The sequence below is a fragment of the Lytechinus variegatus genome, chromosome 12 (assembly GCF_018143015.1).
Source record: "Lytechinus variegatus isolate NC3 chromosome 12, Lvar_3.0, whole genome shotgun sequence".
Classification (NCBI taxonomy): domain Eukaryota; kingdom Metazoa; phylum Echinodermata; class Echinoidea; order Temnopleuroida; family Toxopneustidae; genus Lytechinus; species Lytechinus variegatus.
Genome location: NC_054751.1, coordinates 33,046,208 through 33,073,745, shown reverse-complemented (window position 1 = coordinate 33,073,745; position 27,538 = coordinate 33,046,208). Strand labels below are relative to the sequence as shown.

The window sequence follows — 27,538 nt, the reverse complement described above, 5'->3', positions numbered from 1 at the left end:
CTACAAAAGATGTAATGAATTCTATGACTGTTGCAGTTAAGATTAGATTAGAATGAATATAATACAAAATTTTAATACCCCCTGCCACACAACCTCCCACCCCTAATCCAAATATCAAACTTTAAATCGAGCACTCATACAAACAATAAACATGTATTTCTACTGCCAATCAGTAAATCATTCTAGATTATACAAGGGTGTATTAGTTTTTTAGAATTTCCTAACATAACTCAAATACACAATCTTCACTACATCTAACAAAAACAACAAAACAGAAACTATACTTCAATACCATACCTAAACAATCACATCACTGAGGAAAATCACAACATCAACAACTGAAAAAAAAAACAATATGGATATACCAAATGAAGATGAATATGATACACATTCAGAGTGAACTGGAGCATGTAACAAAGTAAAACTTTTGATCAAATTCTCTGGATTTCATGAGAAAAACTTCAACAAATCTTGAATACACTTTCCTAGAAACCTGAACATTACACCGCACTACATTGAAACAGGAAAAGGAGTCAGTAATCTGAGTTTCGAGTTCACTTTGTGTACAGAACTTCCAGGGGGGGGGATGAATTTTACAGCTTTTGAGGATTTGGATTGATCATGACATGTGACACCATCGACAGAACACTACCGGTTCACTGTGTAATACAATATACTCCAACCAGAAATATAAGCTTTATTAGCCATACATGTAAATGTGAACACTATTTGTCACCAGTACAACAATGTTCACTTATCTTGGATAATACTACACAATGTGCAGATGTGTGAGTACAAGGTTATACTAAATGCTACATCACGTTATGTTTAACTACTCAATCCTGGAATACATAATACATATTCTGACAAAGCATTTTTGACTGTATGATTTTCATTATTTGGTTTTTTTTTATATATATTGAGTAGGATTACCACATTTAAGATATGCAAACTTATAGAAAGGTCTCCCGGTTTGAACACTTCTTTACAGATAAACAAAATCCAATTCTTCATTGAAGGACAACAATCTTCACCAGCTATTCTATCAGATGAGCTTTTCTCAATTTGCATTAAACAGCAGTAGTCTATTCTGTTCACAATTCTTAATTTTTCACCAAATACATCAATTTCAAAGCATATTTGTATGCATCAGAATAGCTGAGACCATTAAAAGACATTTCAAAATGGGAAAATTGAAAAGAAACAACCTTTCACTTATCTAACATATTCCACAAGAGGAAAAGAAAAATTTCAAAAAGACACCATACATAAAAAATAAACTTCAAGTCACACCAAATCTGTACATTTCACTACAGTAACTTGACATCCAAGATATCCTTACAATTCTTTTTTAAATTATGCATTATTATTAACCAGTAAGAAGAATATTTTGATAGCACCAATTTATATGTGTTTAATGGCAAAGATTACAATACACATTGACTGCCAGCAGTAATGGAGGAAATACTGAAATATTTTCATGACATAACAAATAAAACAAATAATCTACATAAATATCAAAAGACTTCTTTCTTCTATCATGTACATTTCCTTAAATTTTTTCAGTAATGGCTATATACTGACAAAATATTTTCTGATTCTATGTTTCCATTACTACCCCGGCTTGTTAAACAGCTCTCCAGATTCACCCATTGGTTTTATGTATTGCTTTTTAATTAATACTATACATCCCACTCAGCTTGTACAAATACATTCCTTGAAAAGAAGGATACTTAACCCACTCGCTATTAGTCTCAGAACTTCTATATTACCACCTAAAAATCATTCAACAAAATTCAATCTGAATTTAACCCCTTTTAACCAAAAATTATAGATTTGTCAATACTAAGCTAGTACACAGCTGATTTTTACCCATTACTCAAAAAGGTTAATTAACCCTAACTGTAGGAAAAATATTGTAGATCAAAAACATGATATTCACATACTCCTAGATTCTAAGGCACTATTACGTTTTAACAAGAATATATTATCAACTTTATTATTATATTAGTATATTATATCCTGAATCATATATAGACTCGAATCATTTCCTGGCTACAAATGGTTTTTAAAGCTTTTTTACCAAAGATTCCATAGGAGCACAATTTCCATAGGCCCTCATGAATGAGTAAGCAAGATATATATAAGGACTCGATCAAAAAACAGATTATCAAATTTCTAATCTAGAGACGTTACTGAGGCAGAGAAATACCGTCTAGAGAGTTTCTAAACTGGCACTCCCGTATCACTAAAGACACTACATGCAAATTGATCATGATTAAATCTTCTGCAGAGGGATTAGGGGTAGAATACAATGATATAGGGTTCGTTAGTTACTAACTAAAAACACAGGAAATAGTTAATATCATGTTAAGGGCAAAGCACTATGAGACGGATAAAAAGATCAGACTTTAAAAAGTCATTCCGCCAGAGCACATATATATATATAGTACACTTGACAGTTCAGCTTAATTTCAGACGAGATAGGAGACCCCAGACACACGGCTTGTGTTCCCCCTTTTATCTGATCCTATCCCACGATGCATTGCAGGCATGTACTCTAAATGCTAGTCTTGTAGTATGCGCTGAAGGCAGAGGGCTTGAAAAGAGCACTCTGCCGTGATTAAATACAAACACCAACCATCCCATTCACACAACACATTCCAATTCACCATAGACGTGAGCTAGGAATAATTATTGATCAACACCGAGGCACCGGTATCTACATGGGAAAAACAACACTGCACTATAATTGGACACATACAACTAATTAACACTTAATCTGATTAATATTCAAATGTGACATGCCCCCTTATATGGCAGGCATCTGTCAGACACAAAATGCACACAATTTTAGTAATAAGATTTACAATGAAATATATCCAAACAAAAATTATGTAGTACTTGTTTATTATATCACGCTTAAATTCTCACTCACTATGTAAGATGAGTCATGGTCAGTTTTTGTTTCAACATCTGTGCATGGATGTGATTCTTTACAAACCGATGTGATATATACTGCTAAGGTAATATCCATCAATTCAATAGCATCAACAGGATGATTAATGGAGGCTATTCAAGGGGCATACATTTAATGTATTTCACTAGTGATTTCTGACCTCACAAGACACAACATATATTACAGCAGCTCCACTGCATGTACCATAAATACAAATGTACTTTGAAATTTTACGTAATAGGGAGAAAATATTTAAGGACTAAAAAGAAATCATGAAAATTTGAGAATATCTCTCTGCTCCAATTGAAATAATAATGGTAATAATTCCTCTTCTCGTAGAACCAAAATTACATTTGACTGTAATGCTTCCAAATCGGTTTACACCATCCGCTATGACTTTCCAGCTTGTGTTGGAAATGCTTCTGCTGCTTGATTCACAACACAGATCCTTGTTGATAAGCATCCTGCATTAAATGCCTCTGGAAGGGTAAAGGGGGTCAAACTTCAGCTTGGGGGTCAAAGTTCAAAGTTCAGGATAGTTTTGGCCTGAGATGGGAGAGGGGGATTCCCTTGGCTGTTTTCTCCAAGACTGAATTGACAAACTCTGACGTATGACCGGCTACCATATGACCTATATAGAAACAAACATTCATTCAGAATGATGTTAAAAAAAAAAAATCGAATACAAAAAAAATCGAAAACAAAAATAAAAGAACATAGTGTAGAAATAATCAATATTACAGTGTTCACAATATATGAAAAAAATATGGTAAATTTTGGTCTGAACCATTTATAATTTATTGTTTTCAGTTTTCATTGGTGACTTTGTTAAGTTGTGGTTGCTTCTGTTGTTGTTGCCATGGACCTGATATTTCAATATAAATTCGAGAATAATTGAGTTTAAATTGTATTCCAGATTGGAAAAGATAACAGTAGACATTTCAAGCAGAAAACATTTGCAAATATGTTAGGTACTTAACTTCTTACTTTTTAGTCTATTAAAAAGGGATTTTTGCACTTGAAATGGTAGAATGAACAAACATAAAGAGGTGCCAGGACTGACATCGAGATAAATTATATTATAATTAAATATAAATGAAAAACAGATAAAATACATTCAGTGAATATCATTATGCTTAAGTTGCGAGATAAAACTATTTTACATTATAATGAAGATTGTCAGTGATTGCTCAACATACAATATATACTTTTCTCAAAAAATAAAAGATAAGGTTCACTATAGTATTTATTTATATCAAATAAAACAGTAATTTGGATGAAGTACTGTCCAAAGTAATATCCAATCTGAAGCAAAACATCTTCTATTTTAATCATTATATCATACAAGGGTCAAGCATATCCATCAAGTTGGTAAAAATAGAGAGGAAATGAACGTACCAAGAGAATTCTTGATTAGATGATCAAGTTTGGCCCCAAGGCTGTAATCCCATGATGCTTTGGGCCTATCAAGACGGGTGATCATTTCCTTTCTCATGCTCCCAAGAACAAGCTTTAGTTGCTCTGCAACCAGAGAGAAAAAAAAATAAATCACATTAATTACAGGTTCTTCACACTGTAGCCACATCCATGTCTTCAACGACACATGTATACATGGGCATTACATTATAAACACTTCTCAATTTTGAAGGGTGATGCTATGAAGGAAACTTATGCTCCTAAATATCATACTCACTAAAACGTAAGTGCTAAAACTTTCATGAGACAGTTCCTATAGATTTAATTCAATTATTCCAATAATTCAATCTAACATATTTTTTCTCATTTTGTTTAAAGAGAAATTCCAGTAGTTGCAGTAAACACTGATTTCATGAAAAAGTCTGTAAAACAAGGCTTGTCAGTATATCATCGAGGATCTAGGTCTGGTACAGTTACATTAACTGAACTTTGTGAAATCTTGAAATCTACGCTGAAAAATGTTCACACCGAAGAACCCCAACACAGATAAGCGCACGTGGGACAATGTATAATTATTGCTTAGAGCGTCGGGCCCGACGCCCTACCCGAATCCTGTGCTTTATTTGCTGATTTCTCAGCAATTACACAATTTCTTCCGGAATCCTTTGGCACATGCGTTTTATTTATACAAACAGACACTTTGGTGATCATTTCATTGGATTCTGTACGAACTCATTTTGATATCGTTACCAAAACTAGCATTTACCTTTCATGATCATCTGGGGCCTGTCTTAAAGATAGTTATGATTAATCTGATCAACCTCAGCTATAATATATGGAAATCCATCAATGTCATATTTTTTTCTGCAGGAAGATTGCACAATGTCCTTTTGTTAACAAAGAGGAGCACTCTGAATTTTCAAGAAAACAATGAATGCATGATATACATCTTGTCTGGAAAATATTTTGAATAAATATGCATTTTAGATGTTGGTGTTGCTGGCTTTCCATAGTCGCGGTTGATTAGGTCAATTGTAACTCTTTGTAAGACGGGGACAAGGAGAACATAGGACCAGTTCGCTTTATAGAAATGAGACAAAATGGGTAGAGCCTAACTGGAAGTTTATGAAATCATAAATGGTCTACGTGACATGCAATACGACCAAATAGTTATCATTTTTTTTTTAATGTTTGTAACTGAAGTAGGATTAGGCCCAAAAGGGAATTAGATCAAGAGGGACTAGACTGATTGGAATAAGACTAACTTGAATTAGATCAAGAGGGACTAGACCGATTGGAATAAGACTAACTTGAATTAGATCAAGAGGGACTAGACTGATTGGAATAAGACTAACTTGAATTAGATCAAGAGGGACTAGACCGATTGGAATAAGACTAACTTGAATTAGATCAAGAGGGACTAGACCGATTGGAATAAGACTAACTTGAATTAGATCAAGAGGGACTAGACCGATTGGAATAAGACTAACTTGAATTAGATCAAGAGGGACTAGACCGATTGGAATAAGACTAACTTGAATTAGATCAAGAGGGACTAGACCGATTGGAATAAGACTAACTTGAATTAGTGGGATCAGACCAAATGAAATTAGACCAAGTGGCAATAGACCAGAATAATAACAACAATAATAATAATAATAACAATAACAACAACAATAATAATAATGATGATGATGATGATCATGATCATGATGATGATGATGATGATAATAACAATAATAATAATGATACATGGGATTTATATAGCGTCTTTTCCAGAATAGAAGGAAAGAATAATAGATCTTACTTGCTTCCTCAACGAGCCCCCAATGTTTGACCTTGTTAGCTTCATGCTGGGCTTTCTTCTTGAGTCTGCATGCCCTAGAGTGACAGGAATATGATGAGAGGTGGAAATGGGGTAATTATAACAGACATATCACATTGCTTCTTCTTTATGTAAGGAGAATCTGACAGAATATTACCCAATCCCACACTTATGAGGAAAAAGCTTGATAAATCTAATTATTCAAATGATTTTAGCTAAATTCAATTAAACACATTCTGAAAAGGTCTTCAATTAATAAAATTAATGTACAGGTGCATAAAAGTTTGTATTGTTAAAGTACTTCACCACTTTTCTAAAAATGAAACTGAATATCATAATAACATATGCCCTGTGTTAATATCACATCAGGAGGAATCTAACTGTGTAATTTTTCACACAGGTAATCTAATCAAATCTGATAAAACCTTCAAAATGATCATTCATATGTAGGCATTATAGAAGTGAATGAAATGACATTTGGTTTTACAGGCATGATGGCTATCTTTGAGGCCTATAGATAACCATGGGAAAGGTTTGAACTTAACAAACCAGCACACTTTACCTGTAAATGCTAAGTCTTAAACATACTGGAAGGCATTAAACTTGGACTTAGATAAACCTCTTTGTAATTTTGAATCTCAGACTTCATGGTACCCTTTTTCAAAGCTTTGAATAAAAGATTCAATAATGTGAAATATTTTGTAGTACATCTAGCATTCCGAGGTGTAGTGACTCTTAAATATTGTTTCCATTGAATCTCTGGAAAATTGTTTACTCAAGGATACTTAATAGTATACACTCTCGTATTAATGTGTTCAGTTAGTTTTTCTTTAAAAAAAAAAGAAAAACAAATCTTACAATGTTTGTGAGTGCATATTAGAATGCTGAAATCATTTGCACAACATAAATTTACAAGCTTGATAAATGTTTTTTACACCAAAAATAATAAAATCATGATAATATGAAATACAAAATCAATTCTTTAATAAAAAGCTTCAAGGCTTTCCTCTTCTTTCTCCTCCTTCTTGCCAACATGCAAGTAATTTGTGTGTGATTCACTTGACTTGTTTTCTCTTCTTTTCATAATATAACCACATTTTCAGAAAGTGTATGATTAAAGTTTGGACTTTAACTTCATTAACAATTAATTCATATACCCAAAACAATAAAAAATAAAGTAAGAGTAAGGAATATTTACCTTGATGCTAGCTTGTTTTTCTCCCTTCTAGTTTGATTCTTCTCATCATTTGATGCTTCGTTACCTGGACAAAGCGAGCTGATCGTTAGGTTCAGCTTGTTGAGTTCATGGCCAATGTTCAGGAGCTTGCGAGGGTTAGGGGTGAAGTCGTCGTACTCGCTGCGTCGTGTCTTGACCCTTCTACGTCTGGTTGCCAAAGAACCGGCGGAATCCTTTCCCGAGGAGTGCTTCGTGCTTGTCGATGGTAGCCCTGTTGCATATGAACAATGAATGATTATGAAATTGCCTGCTGGGATGATTCTATACCTTAAATCACACAAACTTCAGGATCATCAAGGCAACCTGGGCCCTTGAGGTAATAGGCCTTCAAGCTTATCTCTCCATCAAGAATATCACAAAAATAACTTTTTGCCAATTGAAGGGTACAATTCTTTGACACATTGAAGTAACAGGTGACTCAATCTACAACACAGTGTTGTGTACAAATGAATGGAATGAAATGAGAATGACTGATTGAGCCATGTACAAACTCTTACAATTAATTAATCATAGATATTTCCTTTATCTGTTTTTATAAATAAAGAGTCCCAGTCATACATACGACTAGGCAATCAATCATCAGAAAATCATTATTGAGTCACTTTTTTCAATACAGAAATATTTTGTACTCTATTACATACCAGGATCATCAGACAAATCACTTGCATCATCCTGGATGTCATCGTCGTCATCGTCGTCAGAATCATCGCTCACGAAGTCATCATGATCTTCATTCTCACTGCCAAGACCCTCGTCATGGGAGTCAAAGCCTGGGTCACTGCTCATGTTAGTCCGAGGTGATTTACTCTGAAAATGAAAAAAATGATAAATAATGAAAACCAGATTATAATATTAGATTACATAGGATTGGTTTGGATTAGATCAGATCACATCAAAGATCAGGTAAATTGAGATTGCAGTAATAAACAGAGAAATCTGTCTTCACTGGTAACATGGGGATGCAGATGCTACTCAACTGCATCCCCTAGAATTGTCCCCCCAAATTTCCGCCATTCTCTTCCTCTGACACTGCAAGAAAAGGTTAATTCACATCCACCTGATTGCAGAAATTCCTCCACAAGCGCTCATTCTGCCTCCGAGTACCCAATCATTTAATAAAGTGCATGCATTCACACCTGCCTGCCTAGAATAATTAAATTTCTCTTGAGCAGTTTCTGAGCCAGTGACAAGACTCATACCCGTTTTTCCGCAGGCATAGACCCTTGGTTTTTTTCGCAATTCGCACAGTACATAGTATAGAGTCTGAAGTATTGAGACTAGATTCACTGTGTACTGTGGCTGGCTCACAGACAAGAGTCTTTGGAGTCTAGTCTTTACTCTAGACCTGTTATTGGTTGAAGTGTCAAATATAAAAGTCTGTGCCTGCAGGCTAAACCCTTGTAGCGATGAGTGTGCATTCTCCTTGCCTCACATCACAGCACTCTTAATTTGGTTGAATTGACAATCAAACAAACATCCCAATAAAAAAAACCCTGCAATTAAGGTAATTCTAGTAATTTCTAAAATGACCTTCTTTACATGTAATTGTGGGTATTTTCTGTTCTGTTGATTCCTAATGAGAAAACTTTACAATTTTTTTTGTGTGATTTTTATGGGTCGATGTGAAAACACCTGATACATGTATTTACTAGCAGTACACAGCCCGGGGGGCCACTTCCATTCACGAGTGGATACCATGCGCGACCATGGGGTCTCGAAAAGCACCCTAAACACGTAATTTCCATATTCTGAAAATGCACCCCTTAACAAGTATTGGCGTGTGAAACCCTACCCTTAACAAGTATTGGAAACAAATCGATACTCTTGGCAAATATTCCCTGAAATGAACCCCTAAACAAGTACAGGAATGTTTTATAGTTACGGGTCCTTTGGTTGTCGGCTTTACCTTATTAATTTTGGTTTAGTACGACCCCACCTTTACACCTCGCGCAAATAGGACTCTAAACACGTAGGCCCGAATTCACGAAAAACCTAGCTCCTGGTTTTTGGTGGTAAACCCCCTCGGGGTTTAAACCTCCTTTGTGAATTCGGGCAGTAGTGTTGGGGCAAAAAGGACATCCTTTATAAAACATTTTAATTTTGTTTTATCATCCCCGCAAATTTGACCCTAAACACGTAATTTTCCTAGCGAAATAGATACCCTTTTTTCATTATTTTTGTGTTTTTGACACCCTTTTCACGTTACGTACGTAACGTGCCCTATCGTGAAAAGGACATCCTTTTTACGTGTTTTTTTGGTTGCGCATGGTATCCACTCGTCAATGTAAGTGGCCCCCCCGGGGTACACAGTTGTATTAATTGACCTTTGTTTCAGGCTTAGTCATGATTGATATGTGACCTTCAACATCTGAAGGTCACATATTAAGCATTAAAGGGATGGCCCAGGCTGAAAATATTTATATCTGAATAAATAGAGTAAAATTCACAGAGTAAAATGTTGAAAATTTCATAAAGATCTGATAACAACATGAAGTTATTGAATCTTAAAGTTTTGTGCTAACAGTTATATATGCACATCATCATGAATATTCATTAGGTGGGCTGATGATGTCACATCCCCACTTTCCTTTTTCTTATGTTATTACATGAAATCATAAATGTTTCATATTTTCATACATGTGTAAATGATGTGTACCTATTATGATGAAATAAGGTGTGGTAATAAATAACTAATGCACTTAATCAGTTGCCAATCCAATTGTTTTAGTTCTTGGTATAAAAAAAATGAATAAACTTAATTTCATATAATAAAATACAAAAGAACAAGTGGGAATATGACATCATCAGCCCACCTAATGAATATTCATAAGGACATACCGAGATATAAATATCTCCAGCCTGGATCATCCCTTTAACGTTGACAAGAATATTTCCACAATAAAAACAACCCAAAAAGAGTATTATATTCCTGTCCTTCAATAAATATTTTTCAATGCCAACATATAGTTCAAAATGTTAAACATATCACTAACTGATCTTATTTCAACCACAGAACGAATGACTTAATCCTCTGGTGTCGTATTCTGAAATGCTCCTCAATCATAATGTCATGTCAAGTTCAGGTATTGCCAATATAATGTGAGAAATACTTCTATCCTTTCAGTAACAAATTTGTAAAAGAAGGGAAAACCCCATCCAGTTCATATGATTGTTTTTTATTCAGGGCTAGGTTTCCTGTAAATTAGGAAACACAAGCATAATCAATTGCACATATTTCAATTTCCTACTGATCAATCCATACCAACTTGCTTTCCCTCTCATGTCCCTGCTCTATACAATTACCCAAACTATTAATTGATGCTGTGGAACTACTCTAGCATTTCTTTATCACACAGGTTGTCTATATATTTTTTATGTCGATATAAACTGGCTGGTTAAATTACATTGAATTGCCATAGAAGTCATGAGTTAGCATGCATGAGACAATGGTTCTATCCCATTATTTCTCTTTTATGATGTTTTACAAATTAAAAAAACTGTTTTGTTATACGCCAAACTTCATTCAAGATGAGGGGGGGGGGGCAAATAATAGTAAGAGAGAGAGCACAAATTGACAGGAAATTAATTTGATAAAGCAACCACAGAAAAAAAATTGCACAGCTGTTTGACATCTGTGCAGACTATAAAATTGCAAACCTGAAAGAATACTATAAGGTTAAAAGCTTGCATAATGTAATTGAATTCTAGGCAAAGGGAGAATTAATTCTATTTCTCAATAACCCTCAATAGGCTCCATCCATTCAACCTGTACAATAATGCCAACAAGCAAGTATGTGAATGATAATTACAAATAAACCAATTGAAATGATGGTTCTGAAATGGCACTGGATGACTGGAATAGGGATTGATTGATTGAAGTTAACATTCAAGGTTTATGTACAATTCATATACAGATGATATACAGACAGAAAAAGATGAAGAGATTGTAATAGACCCCCCCCCTCATTAAAAAAATAATAATACTCTGATTCCCATGTCTTGATCTGAGAATTTGACTCAGTTGCAACAATTGCTCCAGAGATATCTCTTTTTAAATACACAACAAATGTGTAAGGGTTGCAATGGAGATTTCTTTCAAAATGATGAGACAATAAGGATTATTTCTAGGGTTTAATATGTCTCACGTTAGTAACAAGCAGATTCTTTAAAAGCAAATTTCATTACTGAACTATGTCATGGAGTCATGGTAATAGATAATTGAGGTATAATTATCTTTGAACATAGTGGAGCAGGGGGGGGGGTGTTTAACAGAAATTTCAGTCTAACTAAACATTTCACTAAATTTCCCAGTTGTGTGTGGCATAAAACTCATATAAGCCATCACCACATGAATGTTCTTCCACGTGTCACATTAAAAACCAGTTGCAAATTTCCATCATTTTAGACTCAACACACCCCTTTTATGGTTGGTACTGAGTTGAATGCGTGTGTACACTTACCGACTCTGATTTCAAATCAAGCTCAGGCAGTAGAGTCCTATGAGGAGCAATCGTCTTTTTCTTTGAAGATCGATCCTGATCACCATACATGAATACCTTCAGATCATTCCAAAGCCTATCCTGGCTTGAATCGTCTGAAGTCACAAGGGCTAGAGGCTTGTTTTTCTTCTTTTTCTGGGCCACAGTACTAGGTTTCTTAGTTCTGGCCCTGTGGTTTGTTTTGGGCTTGACTGTTCTTCCAACTGTTTTCGGGGTCTGAGCCACCTTAGGAGATGACTGTGTTTTGACTTTCAGCAATGCATTCCTTCCCAGGAATCTCCTATTACCAAATGGGTTTGGAGTCCTGGCAATCAGTTCACTGCGAGACATCTCTTTGGTTGGGGACGGAATTGATTCTCTGCTCCTGTAACGCTTCCAGAATAACTCTGTGAAATCTATCTTGGATGGATGCACTTTCCTGAATGATAAAGCAGACTTTTTCGCATCTGCAGACGTTTTAGAGCTCTCGTGTGTCCTGCCGTTCTTTGGCGTGAGAGGTTTTGATGACTTTGTTTTGGAGGATTTCCTAGACAATCCTGGTCTTGAACTGCTCAGCTTAGGTACATCTGATGTCTTTGTCCTCTTGTCTACACTAGCCAACTCTACAGCCTCTGTCTTGACTCGTTTCCAGCTCTGCGGTGACAAAGACATCTCTTGCTGGCCTAATGGCATCATCGATGTCAAGGACTGATCCTCTGCCTTCCTCTTCCCAATCACACCATTGTCAACAGACTGTGTATCCTCAAGGTTCAATTCTGCCAATGTTGGTGCAGAACAGAATGGACTGGCATCAACAGGGAACAATCCTTCCTGGTCATCGTCACTCAGGTCCCAGCTGAAGCACACTCCACTCTCATTGAGGGAGCCATCAAGGGACCCAGCTAGGAGGGGGGTGTCAGGCCAACAGTTATCGACCACCGGACTACATCCCAGCTGTGCCATCTCCTCCGGGTTCGGAAACTCAAAGACATTATCACTGAGACCTACGCAACTAGCTTTTCCTGGCACAGACTCCTGTTTAGTACTGGATGGATTGCAATCCTGCTCATACATGTAGATATTCTGTGAGGTCGAGAGCAGGAGGGCGTTGGGTGATTGAAGAGCATGCTCAGGATTTGTCAGGTTGCTGAAAATGTCTGACTGGCCATAGTCATCATACATCTCCATGGTTACACTGTATGGAAAGAGAAAATAAATGAGTTATTTGCTGATCCAACAGCTGATATTTATACTCATTAGACTGACAACACACGCATCTGAAAACTTATGAAAAAGATTAAAGGATAAAAGACCAACTCTTTAATATATACATCCCTAACAGGTGTATCTGATATCATAATTTCTATATTTTCTGTACTTGCCTTAGTGTACCTCTTTCACGCTGCCCTCTTCATTTTTTACCGGCGAACTTCACCGGCGAACTTCTCCGCCTCGCATTCCTCACTTCACCGGCGAAAAAAAAAATGTACCCTTTCGCACTGACATTTTTTCACCGGCGAAAGTTCAATGGGCGATTCGAGGGTATCTACTTGGCCACAGCATTCAGCTGAGCTTGCAAGTAGTTGCGCGGAATCTCGGCGCAGGGGACTTCGGGAGAGAAAAAATTTGACCTCTGACGTCATTAAAGAGGAGAAGTTCTCCGGTTTGCTTTCATACTGCCTGTTTCACCGGCGAAGTTCTCCACCTCTAGAGGTGGAGAAGTTCGCCGGCGAACTTCACCGGTGAAGTTCTCCTGTGTACCTTTCATACTGGACACTTTCCCCTTCGCTGGCGAACTTCGCCGGTGAAAAGCGCACTGTGAAAGGGGTATTAGTGTATGGTCTATGAACTGAAAGTTACTGAACAAATAGTATTAATAGACATTGGGTGATTTCAAGTACGGTGTTGGCCTTGGTGTTGGTGTTAGTGTTGAAATTTGGATTGCTTCCCCTAGCTCCAAAACTTATTCAGAGTTTGTAAAACTGATCCAGATCACATTATTGACATCTCAACAACTAGTGAGTGACTTTTCGAGACCATCTTCATTTTATGTTTAGTGTTATAATCGTGTAAAAATTGACCTAACACCAACACCAAAAGGTCAACACTGAACTTGAAATCACCCAATGCCATGTAAACCTGCACCTGGCTACTTCTATATTTCATGACAACTTTTGGATGAATTTGGATGACTATTAACCAATGCATACATAACTACACCTCAACTAGCATTATAATGAACTGTGATTAATCATTAAAAACAAAAAAAAACAATCAAGATTTAGGGGCTTACCTATTCTCTGCGTCCTCTGACTTGTATGTTCCAGCCCTCACATTGAAACTCATTCAGCAAAAATACTCCCAGTAAAACAGTCAATTGGAGAATCAATCTTTCTCCCCCTTCTCACCTTCTGGCCTTATTTTTCTTGAATCAGAACCAGCAATTAGGCCCAGCAATGTCCTTATCTGCAATGGTGAAATGAAATAGAATGGAAAACAGAATTGTAATTATATCAATTTTTGTCTCACATCACAGTACGTTCTCCTAAAGTATGTATACATCTAATGAGTCATGATTCTACAAGTCACATATATGTGGGGGAGGGAGGGGGGGTGAATGATGTCAGTTACCATCTACTGTACGGATCTCATGTTATAAAAGAGAATAAAACTAGGGTTTCTCTAGGATGTCGGCATGGCAACACAGTGAAGATACCACTCAAACAAAGCTCAGGAAATACCTGGTAATAATAAAGTGAATATTTGGTTGGCTGAAAGCCAAATACTTTTTAATTAATCATTACAAAGTACAAAATACTGTTTTTATGCCTTTTTTAGTTGTCTTGTTCATATATGGTATGGCAAAGCTCAATGTTTCTTTGCCTCTGCATGGTGTACAGTGCTTCATTATATCCTCTTAAAGGGGAAGTTCACCCTGAAGAAAACTTTGTTGTAAGAATAGCAGAAAAAATAGTAAAAAATATTGGTGAAGGTTTGAGGAAAATCTGTTAAAGAGTAAGAAAGTTATTAGAGTTCAAAGTTTTGGATTTGTGACGTCATAAACGAGCAGCTGCCCCATGTGTTATGTAATATAAAATGCTTCTGTGGGCTGGTATCATCTCACCTGAAGCAAACTTCATACATTGTGTCTTCTACGTCATCTCATATTCAAGTCCGTACTATCCCTTTTCTCTGTCATTTCACCTCGAGAAAAATCCAAGATACCGTTTGTGCTAGCAAAATTAGGTTTGTAATAAATATCTGTGCGATTTTGCGTATATTGTGTCAAATATTGGGATCATACAATAATGGAAACACTTTTGATATATTGGATGATTGTCTGTCGGTAAGTGGAGATTGGCTTATTACCATTTCATCATAATTATAACCAACCCCCGCTTCACCTCATTTCCCGAATTGCAAGAGCTATCAACATATTTTGGTTTTCATCATGATTATCATATTGATCTGAATTAACATGGTGATCATATTCATGATCAAGAGAATCAGAGACAGATCACCTAATTCGTCCTCATGACGCCAAAATTTTAGTTTTGTTGATGATCTGTTTTCTTATTTTCTTATATTCCACTTCCGTTTTTGCACTTGGGTCAAATGCTTACATTTTCTCCTTTTCTCACTCTCCTCTCTCTCTCTCGAAAAATAGTTACTGCACATTCCAACTTTGCTGTAAAACTTGCCTACTCCTTTTCAGGGCATGTTATAAACACAAACCCATTTCCGCCCAAAATCACAATCGTCCCACCACAAACATGTTTATACCAAATCACACAGTCAGCAATATACTCACAACAAAACAGGTGAAAATAGGAAGAAAGGTGCAAAGTCTGCATAAATTTTGAATAACATGATGTAGTAGTAGTCTGAATTCAGACAGGCCCCTTGATATATTACCAGGAGAGGAGGAGTTTGGAGTGAAGACTATCCCAAGTTCTGAGTGGTTGTGTCAACAAGCAGCAGGTCAACTTGGTCAAGGACATGTTATGTACATTCAATACACAGCCACCAAGTAGACAACTTTGACATAAAGGGTAGACTGAGATCTGCAACTGTACATGTATACATATAGCATAGACCAATAGCATAGCATAAACTGTTTTTTTGTACACTGGACTGTCCGTGACTACACAAAACAAGGTTCAACAGAAGACCTACTTTCTCTGATGAGATTTAGGCCTCATAACAAACCTGCCAGACATGACTTTATGATCAAGAACAATTGTAAATAGAACAGGGCTCTGAATAATTCATTATTTTTTTAATTAATTGATATATTAACTAATAGGTATTAAAATGATGGACTGATAGGCTGAAATACATACATTGTACAAGTAGGACCCTAAATAAAATTTCACTTCTGATATGGGTTGGAAAAGTTAGATTTTTTTTATTCCAGGTACATGACTACATGTATTACTGTATTTCCTTTACTATTAAAACTAGAATATCCCTAACAATATACAATGTACCTGGCACCTTTGAAAATGTTATATCATCGGCCTAGTTTACAGTTCGTAACACACCCTCACATTTCTTGGTACACTGGCTGCAGAACAAAGGATATGCACAGTAAACATTAATTATTTATGGAAGCTTTGAAATGCAAGTCAATAAACAGACTTGTAGAATATGATGAATTGCGAGTTTACTTCTTCTTTTTTTTTAATAAAGAAAAGGGTACGCACAGCCTTGAATTATAGATGGCAATCCAGGTACTGACCCACTGTCCTAGATTTTCCTGAGTACACTAGCTACTTAGCTCAATCCTTAACAAGAGTTGAACATTTTCCAGGATGCTTCGCTTGAGCTTATCATATATCAAATTTAATACCAAGCTGTGAATGGGAAGAGACTACATGTAGAGAGAAAGAAAAAGAGGAAGGGGTTGGAAACCGGGGAGATCAAGAGAGAGGGAAATATACAAGTAGATTCTGAACCGTGTGGAAATAAGAGGAAAGAGAAGGGTAGAGGGGTAGAGATAGATAGGATAAAGTGGATATGTAAAATATAAAAATGCAATGTATTTATAAGGAGAGAGAAAGGATTACAGAAAACATAGACAAGATTACATGAAGATAAATGTATGACTTTTTGGTCATAGCCCATAGGCCTAATAATGTAGGCCTACTGGTATGCAAAGGATGAATAAATATAAAAAGAAAATAATCAAAAGTCTATACATATACAGGTGTACATGTAAATCCATTTCAGTCCAGTCTATTCAGTGACTTTCAACATTTGTTGAGGATAAGATTTAGAATCTTGCATAAATACTACTTTCATCTTTAAAAAAAACCCCTCAAATAATTATTTTTCTTTGTTTCTTTAGTTTGAGTGAATAGGTCTAAATACCCATCATCCAAAAAAGTATTGCAGTTTTAGTTTACAATCACATGTACAAAACCATGTAGATCTCGTACTATCTCAGGACAGTGCTGTGGTTTTACACCTGTACATACATGTAAATATAGGCCTACATGTATGTGGTACAGCTGTGTGGATAATAAACCAATCAATCGAGGTGACATTTTCAATTGAACTAATCAATCAACTATACATGATAATATCACAGTTTATGTTTTAAGTACACCATGCCATGCAGAATATATTGAGAAAAGATGATATGACTAGATTGCATTCTGTACTTATCTCCATAATAGACCAGTATCCCTGCAGGCAGAGCCTCAGAAAAACCTTTCTCTATGCAAATTACACCCAAAACATAAACACTGCATGCTGCCTTTTTCCCAGGGAGGTCAACAAACTTTATGTATATAAACAAACCCTACACACAACACCCAAGTGCCACACACACACACACACACAGTCCATATATGCACCATGCCATTCCCTTGCATTGTATTCACATGCAAAGCTGCCTTGACAGCAGGCAGCAACCAGCCAGCCAATCAGAAGCATGCACTCCTTCCAGCTGACCCAGTGAACTTCATTCCTATGCAAATGAGGGGGATTCACCATTGTGCAACCTGTTTACAAACTGTTCTGGAAAATCTCCTCCCTGGCCAAATTGGAAAGAGAGACTTCTTCCAAGAAAGATGGAAACATTATCTCATTAATCTATTACTCATTCCTACACTCCTGCATTTTTGTTGAGGAAAAGTTAACAGTAGACACATGTTCACTATCTTATTTTCCCTTTTTCATAATAAAAATGAAAACTTGGAAATGGAATCAGTCATTCAGTGTGTAAATGCAGGTACATGTACATTATCTGATTTTGTGTAAAGAGTAGACCTATAGGCCTACTAGTATGTTTTCTTTCATAGAGATGCAGCCCTACAAAAAAAACCATGTACAGATGCAATACATTGTAGATTTGCTACATGTAACAGTCGAAGATATTTGTCCAAGAGAAAAGAGAGAAGAAAAAATGTAAGCATCACATCACAAATTAAAAATCATGACTGTGAAACCTTAGGGTTTTTTTCTGAATGTATACATACACTGAGCACCCCTACTAATCACCACCCAAAATTTGCATACAATAGGCACATTATTCCTCATTCTTAACCCCCCCCCCCCCCCTTACTCCTTGAACCAACCCTTCTAAAGCTATAAACTGGGATCATTGTTCCGAGAACCAACCCTAAGAACCAACACATTCTTTCCTGTTGTAACTACAGTAGGCCTACTCTTTGCTAGTAGCTTGATCGACATGAGAAATATTCAAAATTTGATCTGTATCAAAGGGAATGTCCACCCCCCCAAAAAAAAAAAATAAAAAAATAAAACATTTAAATGTCATCAAATTCAGATACTGCTTAAGAAAAAAAAAATCTCAAATTATATAACCTCCATCTTCCAATTCTAATGCAGATTTCTTCATCTTATTTCAGATGATTCATGAGTCAATGACACTTCCATAGAAAATTGGAGTAAATTTTAAACACAATGGGTGATATTCTGACAATTAAACCACTATACTATGGAATGCTAACTTCATTATTTATGGCACTCACAATGTACACTGTACCATTAATTCATCAAAGTTCTTCATATTTCTATATTTTTTTGTATTTCCTTTTCACGACTCATTTTTTATCATTTAACTCTGCAACCGCAGGATAATAATTTTTGATCAGTGAACATAGGTTGACAACTGGCACTCTATAAAAGGTGAGATCTAATAAAGTTAGTCCATGCAGGTTTAACTAAACCGCGGCTATCTGAATACCATCAAATAATCTTAACTTGTTTAATGGCTAGGCCTATCATATACATGTATAATATCCTAAAGCACTGAAATTGAGAGCAAAAGACTTGTTGATGGCCACTATGAACAATTCAGCCATCATCCATATACTCATTATCTGACTAGTTGTCAGATCAGACAACTGACAACATCCTTGGTTTTGATTGGCTGAGAAGCACAGGTGTGTGACTGTTACTATGACAACTGTCTAATATAATAAATAGACCTGTCTCATAAAATATTAGATTAGTCCTTTCACAAAATGCTCCCCAGGTGGAAGCTATTAGCGATTGGCAGAAATTCAAAAAAAGTTAGGTGTTGTGGATCTCTGTGTATTTTCAAATCATGTATTTCACAAAAATACGAATAATCTTATTTTTCTGCTGCTCTATGATTGAAATTTGAATTCATATTGTTTTTATCTGACTTTTAATCTGTGGTGGTATTCTGGAACACTGTCATAACTTTTGTCATACATTTTGTCATTTCTCTCCGAGATGTGACACCATTGTGATTGTCACAAATTTATCGGTATTCTCAACATTGTCTTTTCCGTCATATCTCTCAGTTCCCGCCCATCTTTTCGGAAGCAAACCAATCAAAATCATTGTTAGTTCCCATTGGGAGCCCTTCTAGCCAATAGGAATGCCCTGTGACAGGAAGGGCGTATCCCCAATACAGTTGCTGGCATCGCGTAACTACGCGAATATTGGTGCGCTTAATTACAAAGAGAGACAGGGAGCTGTGAAGGATTTTAGAGGAGAAGTAGAAAAAGAAGGAAAACAGAGAAAAAAGGGAGGTATTAATATGAAGGGCCTAACTAATTGTAGCATGAAAACAACATTTTGAAAATTGTAATGGATGATGAGTGAAACTAATGCCACAATCTAATCTAACTAATATCATTATATGCTTGACATTCAGTCGGCAGGGTATCGGGATATTTGGTACTGAAAGATACATGTATGACAAAATTTATGACTGCTACCTCCAGTCATAACTTTTGTCATATCTTTTGCTTGTATAAAAGGATTACGCGATTACGCATATTTTTGGTGCACACTACAGAGAAGAGACAAAATTTATGACAATTTTTGTGACAAAAGGACATCCACCAGAATACCGATTTTGTCATATCTCTGAGAAATGATAAAATATGGAGAAAAGACAATGTTCAGAATACCGCCCCAGGCCTGTGCAATAAACCCGAATTTGAATTACTAATTCACAAAAGTATGGACTTAAGAAATACCATCTCCATTCATTCCCTTCTAGACATTACATAAATCTGTTCAATCAGGTACAGTGTAGGTGGAATCACAGTAAACATGCAATGGAGTGTGGTACATAACAAGAAAAGAAATAACATACTACTAATTTGTTCCTGCTCATTAGTAAAAAAAAAATCAGAAAAAGAATATCACATTGAAGGAGCAAGGAGCTTGCAAAGCTCCTTGGTAGGAGGTAACTATGAGGAGAAAAAAGCTGTAGAGCTGGAAATATCCTGTAGTTCTGTGGATAGAATAGTGAGGTAGATAAAAAGTGCTATATCATGACAGTGAGGTGATATCGCCCTCCATTCCCACAGCCTGATGTCGATCAGCTGCTCTAGTTTGACAGCCAAACACAATAGAAAGCAAACCAGTGGGGGTGATCTTTAGTATACTCCACCCAGCTGAGCTATTCATTCTATTGTTGTTCCCTATCCTGTGGCATTGAAAGTCTACTGTATTTGGGGTACACAGATCTCCGTTACTGGGAAACACCTGAAGAGGTGGGCCATGCCACGAACCAGGTATCCCCTAATCCTGTCAAGAAACAATCACCAGTTCTTTTAATCGACAAGGACACATACCAGGCACAACTCTGAAAACACGTAGGCCTACCTGTTGCAGGCAAATATGATACATACACCTATTAACAAACTGGAGAAGGGGTAGCAATATAAAGGACCCCCCCAAAAAAAAAAAAAATAAATAAAATAAACAAAAAGCAAACAAACAAAACAAAACTAAACTAAATTCTAAAAAAACATATTTCTGTAACTTTCTTTCTGAAAATATAATTATGGGACCCAAATGAATAAAAATCTTCTCAAACATTACATCTACATGTAACAGTACTTAAATAAAACATTACATGTTGCACTCTACATTACGTACATTATAGTACATGAACTATATGAAGTTACAAAAAACTACAGTATAAACTAGTAGGCCTACCTGTAGGTCTTTCACACATTGGCATTCTTCATTTCTTGCATAAAATGCAATTCTAGTTTAGATTGTTATGCCTGGGTGAATTCAAATATAACACACTAAAGAAATATAATTTTACCTCAATGACATGTGAAGGACACAATCTCGCAGTTAAAAAAAAAAGACTCTGAACTAATATGCCTGCACTGGTAGGTCAACTGGGACTGTAGGGTCTACATATGTGTATTTTATATGCAAAATGAATAATCATGAATTATGTAACACTAGTACCAGCTTTTTCATAAGCTCTCATTTGTTTTTGCTGGTACTGCTCTCAAGTGATCTGTTTGTCTCGATCTAACCGAAATAATTATTTATAATCATTGCTGCAAATGACCTTTACGATAAAAAGTCTTAATCAATTAATAAGGAGATGTGTACTTGTACTGTACTGTAGTAACAGGAGATATGCAAAAGGTGGGTATGAAAGTAGCTTAGGTCTCAACATGTACAACAAACTACTTTTTTTTTAAAGGAGACCCAATATGATACTGCACCTTTCCTATAGATTTTTGAACTACTTAAACTGCAAAATTCATGGAAAGGATCAAATGATTTTAAATAATTTCTCCTCAAATCATCTTTAAAAAGAATCCTACACCCCCTCCCCTCACCCCCTTTTATAGCAATTATTTAAAGTTCCTTTCATGATAAATATGCACACAGGCCTGACCTGTAGGTATCACAGCTAAAATCAAGGTACAATGTAAGAGCACCATTCAAACTATAAATATATAAAACAACTTAGGCTAAACATAACCTACTAGTCATCTATTATGAGCTGGGGGCCTAATGTTGCTGGGGCATATACGGAAGTGTATTGCTCAGTCACAATAAGAGAACTGCCATGATCATCATCAGCCTACAAGTCCAATGGTATTACATTTTAAAAGAGGGGAAAATGAATCTTAAATGGCTACAAGCAGTATAGTACGATAGGACCATTATACCTGCATACACTCTGTAGAACCAGTGCAGCAGGGGAAAAAAAGAGATCAGACAAACCAAGGAGATATATATATAGTTCTTAACCAAAAGGCAATGATCAGACGTAAAGCTAGTTCAATTTATGATGAACAATTAGATAAGGCACATGCACACTGCAGTATTCCCCTGTATGCCCTATTTCTTCACTTGAAATTGGTAAAGGTCATTATGCTCCCTTGATGTGACAGTGGTATATTTTAGCCCCTGGGCATTTATGAATCATCAGGTGCTTTTAGACCTATACCCTTTTTACACAGGCTAAAATTTCCTTAACCCCGTACTATAGGTGGGGCTAAATTGCCATTTAGCCCCACCTATAGTAGGGGTTAAGCTTAGCCCACTTTCTTTTTACACAGCATTTTTGCAAAGTGGGCTAACCCCACCTATAGTACGGGATTATTTGGCCCTGCAAAAAGCAGGGTTATCCCAGCAATTGCGGTGCTAAGAGCGATAGTACGGGGTTAAGATCGCTAGTGTAAAACGAAAGTGGGCTAAGCTTAACCCCGTACTATAGGTGGGGCTAAATGGCAATTTAGCCCCACCTATAGTACGGGGTTAAGGAAATTTTAGCGTGTGTAAAAAGTGTACGAGTGAAGTACTTGTACTACGAATGATCGACAAAAACCACTAGTCCGGGGTTAGCAATAACAATTTGGCATGTGTGAAAAGGAAAAAAAATAGTACGGGGTTAAGGATAGTACGGGGTTAGCGATAGTCCGGGGCTAAGAAAATCCTGTGTAAAAAGGGTACTACAGTACTGTACCCAATCATATAAGCATCTGGTATCTGACTGTCTGGTTTTAATGCAGAACCTACTAACCATACTCATGTACATTTAGATGTACAGACTAGATATTAGATGTGAACTCATGCATGTATATGTACAAAGCTAAAATATCTAATTGCCAGGGCAGTCAAACTCATATCAGAAAGTAGGACAGTAGGCCTATTCCCTATATGCTATATGGAATAATTTTCTTCCACTTGAATAGAATAAGTAAAGGTCATTATGTTCCCTTGTGTCAAGCAATAGAGCCCTGGGCATTTAATGAATCAGAGGGTTCTTTCAGACATACCCAATCATATAAAAAATATCTTGTATCTGCCTTACAGAACTTAAAATCTCCAATGTGAATGACCATGTATTGCAGGAATGAACTCATTTACATGCTTTTTTCATAAAGCTTTTCAACAAAATAATAAAATTGCCCTTTGACAACCTACTGCCTAAATCTGCAACAATTAAAGCAGTGAATGGGGCCATGGCTCACTTCTCATTTTCCATGGCTCTTTTGAGAATTTCGGGAGTGGCATCGCCTCAAGCCCTGCTGAACATGCTTTCTCTTAGCAAAGACTGTGAGCCTGGCTGGCAGGAATCATATGTGACCAAATGATAGCTGAGTCATCATATCATAAACAAGACTTGAGTTTCCTGGACAAGGGATCATAAACAGCGAGAAATATGGGGTGCTCATTGCACGGCACAGGAGGGAAATCCCTGCAGTGAGAGTGACAGATCGGCCAGTAGCCTACATGTAAATTGTACTAGGATACATGTACATGTAGGTCTTCATGGATTACATTTGCTGTATATGTATGAAAGCTGAACTTCATATATGTGCCTACAACTCTACAAGTCATAATGCATACAAAATGTACAGTGTAAACATTTGGTATTGATTGCACTGATAACAGAGGTTCACATGTTCATCAATAAATAGAGGGTTTTTTTCATGTGATTTTCCAACAAAAGAAAAATTACAGGATACAATACATGTATTTACAGTAAGGCCGGAGTAAAGCTAATGCACAATATCAATCTAAGGGGACATATCCTGCAAATTAATCTAGCTTAAATGTAGTAATGATAAATTATTATGATGAAACCATGATTAAAAACCAAAATACATGGATACTCATTGTGGGTCACTAAAACAGCTAGCCTTATAGCCTATTGCATACCGTACATGTAGAATGCAGCCCTCCTAATGCATGAACCATTTACCGTTACTAATGTCTTTCCAGAATAATTATAAATGGTCTATAAACATACATGTCATACACATCCATGATTGCATGATATAATAATGTAGGCCTACATGTAAGTGGTATATAAACCAAAGTCAATCAATATTACCCTACGTACATGTATATATTAGGCCTGTATAAATTGTTTACATGTAGCCAGTATCCTTTCTGTAATCCCCAACACTCAAAAGATACAGTGCACACATACATTGTACATGTAGGTCTACTGTAATCGATATGAACATGGTATAAAAGGCCTTTGAGGAAATAATGATTACATGTAATGTTCTTAATGTGCCAGAAATACAGGGATAGAACTGTATTTAATTAGGCCTATGTAATGAACACCAAAAGCTAAGTAATGTTTACTACAAATTAATGCTAATGGTACATGTACATCCAGGTACCGTACCTGCATGTCACAGATAGATCCCATGGGTATGGTATTTAGCCTACATGATATGAAGAAAAAAAAAACATTGCATTGTTATGCTCAATATTAAAATTGATAAGCATAACAAAATTGAATTTGCTAGAGAGTGATTAAAATGCATACTATGTAGATGTATAATTTCATCAAACAAAAAGATGCAAAAAGTAAAATGATTATTGAAAAAATTAAAAGGGAGGAAGGGGGTCTAACTTTTAATGAGATGATGACTTCATCCCAATATATTGTAGTCCAGGCACCCATGAAAAAAGAAAATAAATAGGACAATGCTTTCAATGTCAACATCTGAGACTTGATTGTGAAGGTCACATTGTGTTATTGGCTCAGTGCCACCTGCCAATCATTGGCCAGAAGAAAAAAAATGATTTCAATGTATCAATTTCAAACTCAGAGAAGTCTAGGGTAGATGCATCTTCTATGTACATGTACAAGCAGAACATGTCAATTATATACTTTGAAATACAAAACAAATAGATTTAGCTCATCCAAGGAAGCAAAAATGTACTCAATGAACATGTACTCAACATGCTAATGTACATGTAGGTTATGAGCTCATAACTGTCAAAAGCACACTCGAAAACAAATTAAATAGTGAACATTACAAGCCCTATGAACTTACATTAGCCTAACCTCTGCTTAAACCTACAATTACATGTATGTCATGTTTATTGATACGGACAATCAAAAGAGTTGATGAGTAGTGCACAAGCAAGTCAGTTGATACCCAGGACCTAAAATTCATGTCTGAACCTGCTTTTCTTGTCCAGTCTCTGGATCCATTCCTACCCGAGGCTGTGGTCAGACCATGGACCTATTATTCCATGGTCAAACAATCTGATTTCAACAATCATTTTTATTTCAAATGCATCCCATTATTCATACAGTGTAAAAGTAAATTCAATATGGGTCAAAACAGTTGCCAATTTACCAACTGAACCTACACGTAGTCAGTGTGATACTGCTCAATTTTAATAGTATGATGACAGAAACATTTTTTTTTCAAGCAATAACAGATAATTTCAGACAGAGTCTGATCAAGTTAGAAGCACTACAAGCTTTCCAAGTTATGTCGACTAAATGTTCTGATTGTCTAAAAAAAATTATTTTCATATGTGATGATGTATACAAATACAAATCTTGGTATATTATGATTAGGCCTACTGTATGAGATTGATATCACAATTACATGAACCTGCGTGTAGGCCTAAATAAAAAAGATAAAATGCATCAGTCTGTAATTTCATAATTTTGTGGTTAGAAATCATATATAAAGATTTTTGATTTGGCAGTGTATGACGTTCATCAAGGGAGTTCACATTTGCTTGTCTACTTGGAATGTTTTCAACAAAAACAAAGAAGCGGGTCACTGCAGTTTGACCTCAATTAACCATGACTTTGTACTACAGGTACAGAATATTGATCTTGGCAGTTCACCAGAAATTCTCCAACTATTAACTTCCTCTCTCTCCTTCCTTTCTCTCTCTGATTCTCTCTCATCTTGCCATCACCTTTTGCCTCAATTCCTCATCATACTCATCTTCTGTTTTCTTTTATTTTTGCAACTGAAACCACAAAGTTTGTTTGTGTTCTAATATCATTTCACTTCATGACATGTTTTGTAGGCTACATGTGCATTTCACAATCAAACTTGCATCTAATTCATGGATATTGATTTATTACATGTCATGTGATATCTTTTGCAGGTTCATGTGCTCAATGAAATTCAGAGTCAATGACCTGAACCTGAACTTGTGTATGAATATTTTAACATAAATTTACAGATCTCTAAGTAACTCTACAACATCTAAAAGATGATATGAAGGGGGCCAAACATAAAAGAAAATGACATGTTTTAAGTAAATATTATAGGAAATAGAATTCGAAGCTTTATGGTGCACCATCCATAATTAGTTCCAGAATACAGAAACCTCTTCTGGTCATCATCAAGTTTTTCTCTTTGAACATTTATTAATCACTCGCGCTCTTGGACTGTGTTGAGAGCATAATTGCTAGAGTTCCTTTTGCGACACCAACCAGAATGAAACATTATATAAAATGACTGCAATTTTATTTTACAAACATAACGTACATAACCTTTAATTGTATTCATCATTCCACGCATTAATATTATTATCAGGCCTAAAATACATTAATTTTTTCTTAAAAATTTATTATCAGGCTCCATATACTCAATGTCATCTCTCCAAATCATGATTGAATAAATCAGCATAGCCAAAATACTAAATTTGTTAAATATAACACGTAAAGCATTACCTCTCAATATTTCAAGCAGGTTTCAATAGCAGGTAGATTGTCATTCTCCAGGCACGAGCAATTAGGCTTAGCTTGACACTGCTGAACTGAGCTCAGTACAGCAGATCTCCTCCGCTCTAACTTTCCCTTCAACAAAGCCAGCTCAGCAGCTGGGTTTCAATTCTTTCCGTGTTTTTAGCAATATTCCACTCTCCTCGCAGATATTTGACAGTGGAAAACTATATTAAACAATGAAACAGTAAATACTCTTTTGACCTAAGCGTTATTCCACGTCGAAATGTTTGAAAAACATCGATAAAAATCACATTTCTTCTTCAGATTTCTCCCTGACTTCTCTTCTGATAGAGATATTGTTTTGGATCTGTCAGCTTCTTCTCAAGGATGTACCAGG

The 27,538-nt window shown here is 36.0% G+C and overlaps 1 protein-coding gene across 2 annotated transcripts; it reads right to left on the bottom strand.

Annotated features, from left to right (window-relative positions):
* Nucleotides 1–439: 439 nt before the first annotated feature.
* On the bottom strand, nt 440–27,538 carry LOC121425475 (CREB3 regulatory factor-like). Of its 2 annotated transcripts, none has more exons than XM_041621538.1 (8): nt 27,148–27,538; nt 14,209–14,381; nt 11,898–13,110; nt 8,079–8,244; nt 7,399–7,648; nt 6,183–6,256; nt 4,358–4,480; nt 440–3,590 (listed from the first exon to the last, which is right to left on the bottom strand). In XM_041621538.1, the coding sequence occupies exons 2-8, from the start codon at nt 14,259–14,261 to the stop codon at nt 3,490–3,492; spliced, it is 1,980 nt and encodes a 659-aa protein (XP_041477472.1). In that variant the 5' UTR covers nt 14,262–14,381; nt 27,148–27,538; the 3' UTR covers nt 440–3,489. The 2 variants fall into 2 exon arrangements, with proteins under 2 accessions (XP_041477472.1, XP_041477473.1); XM_041621539.1 differs by lacking the exon at nt 27,148–27,538 and adding an exon at nt 21,487–21,508.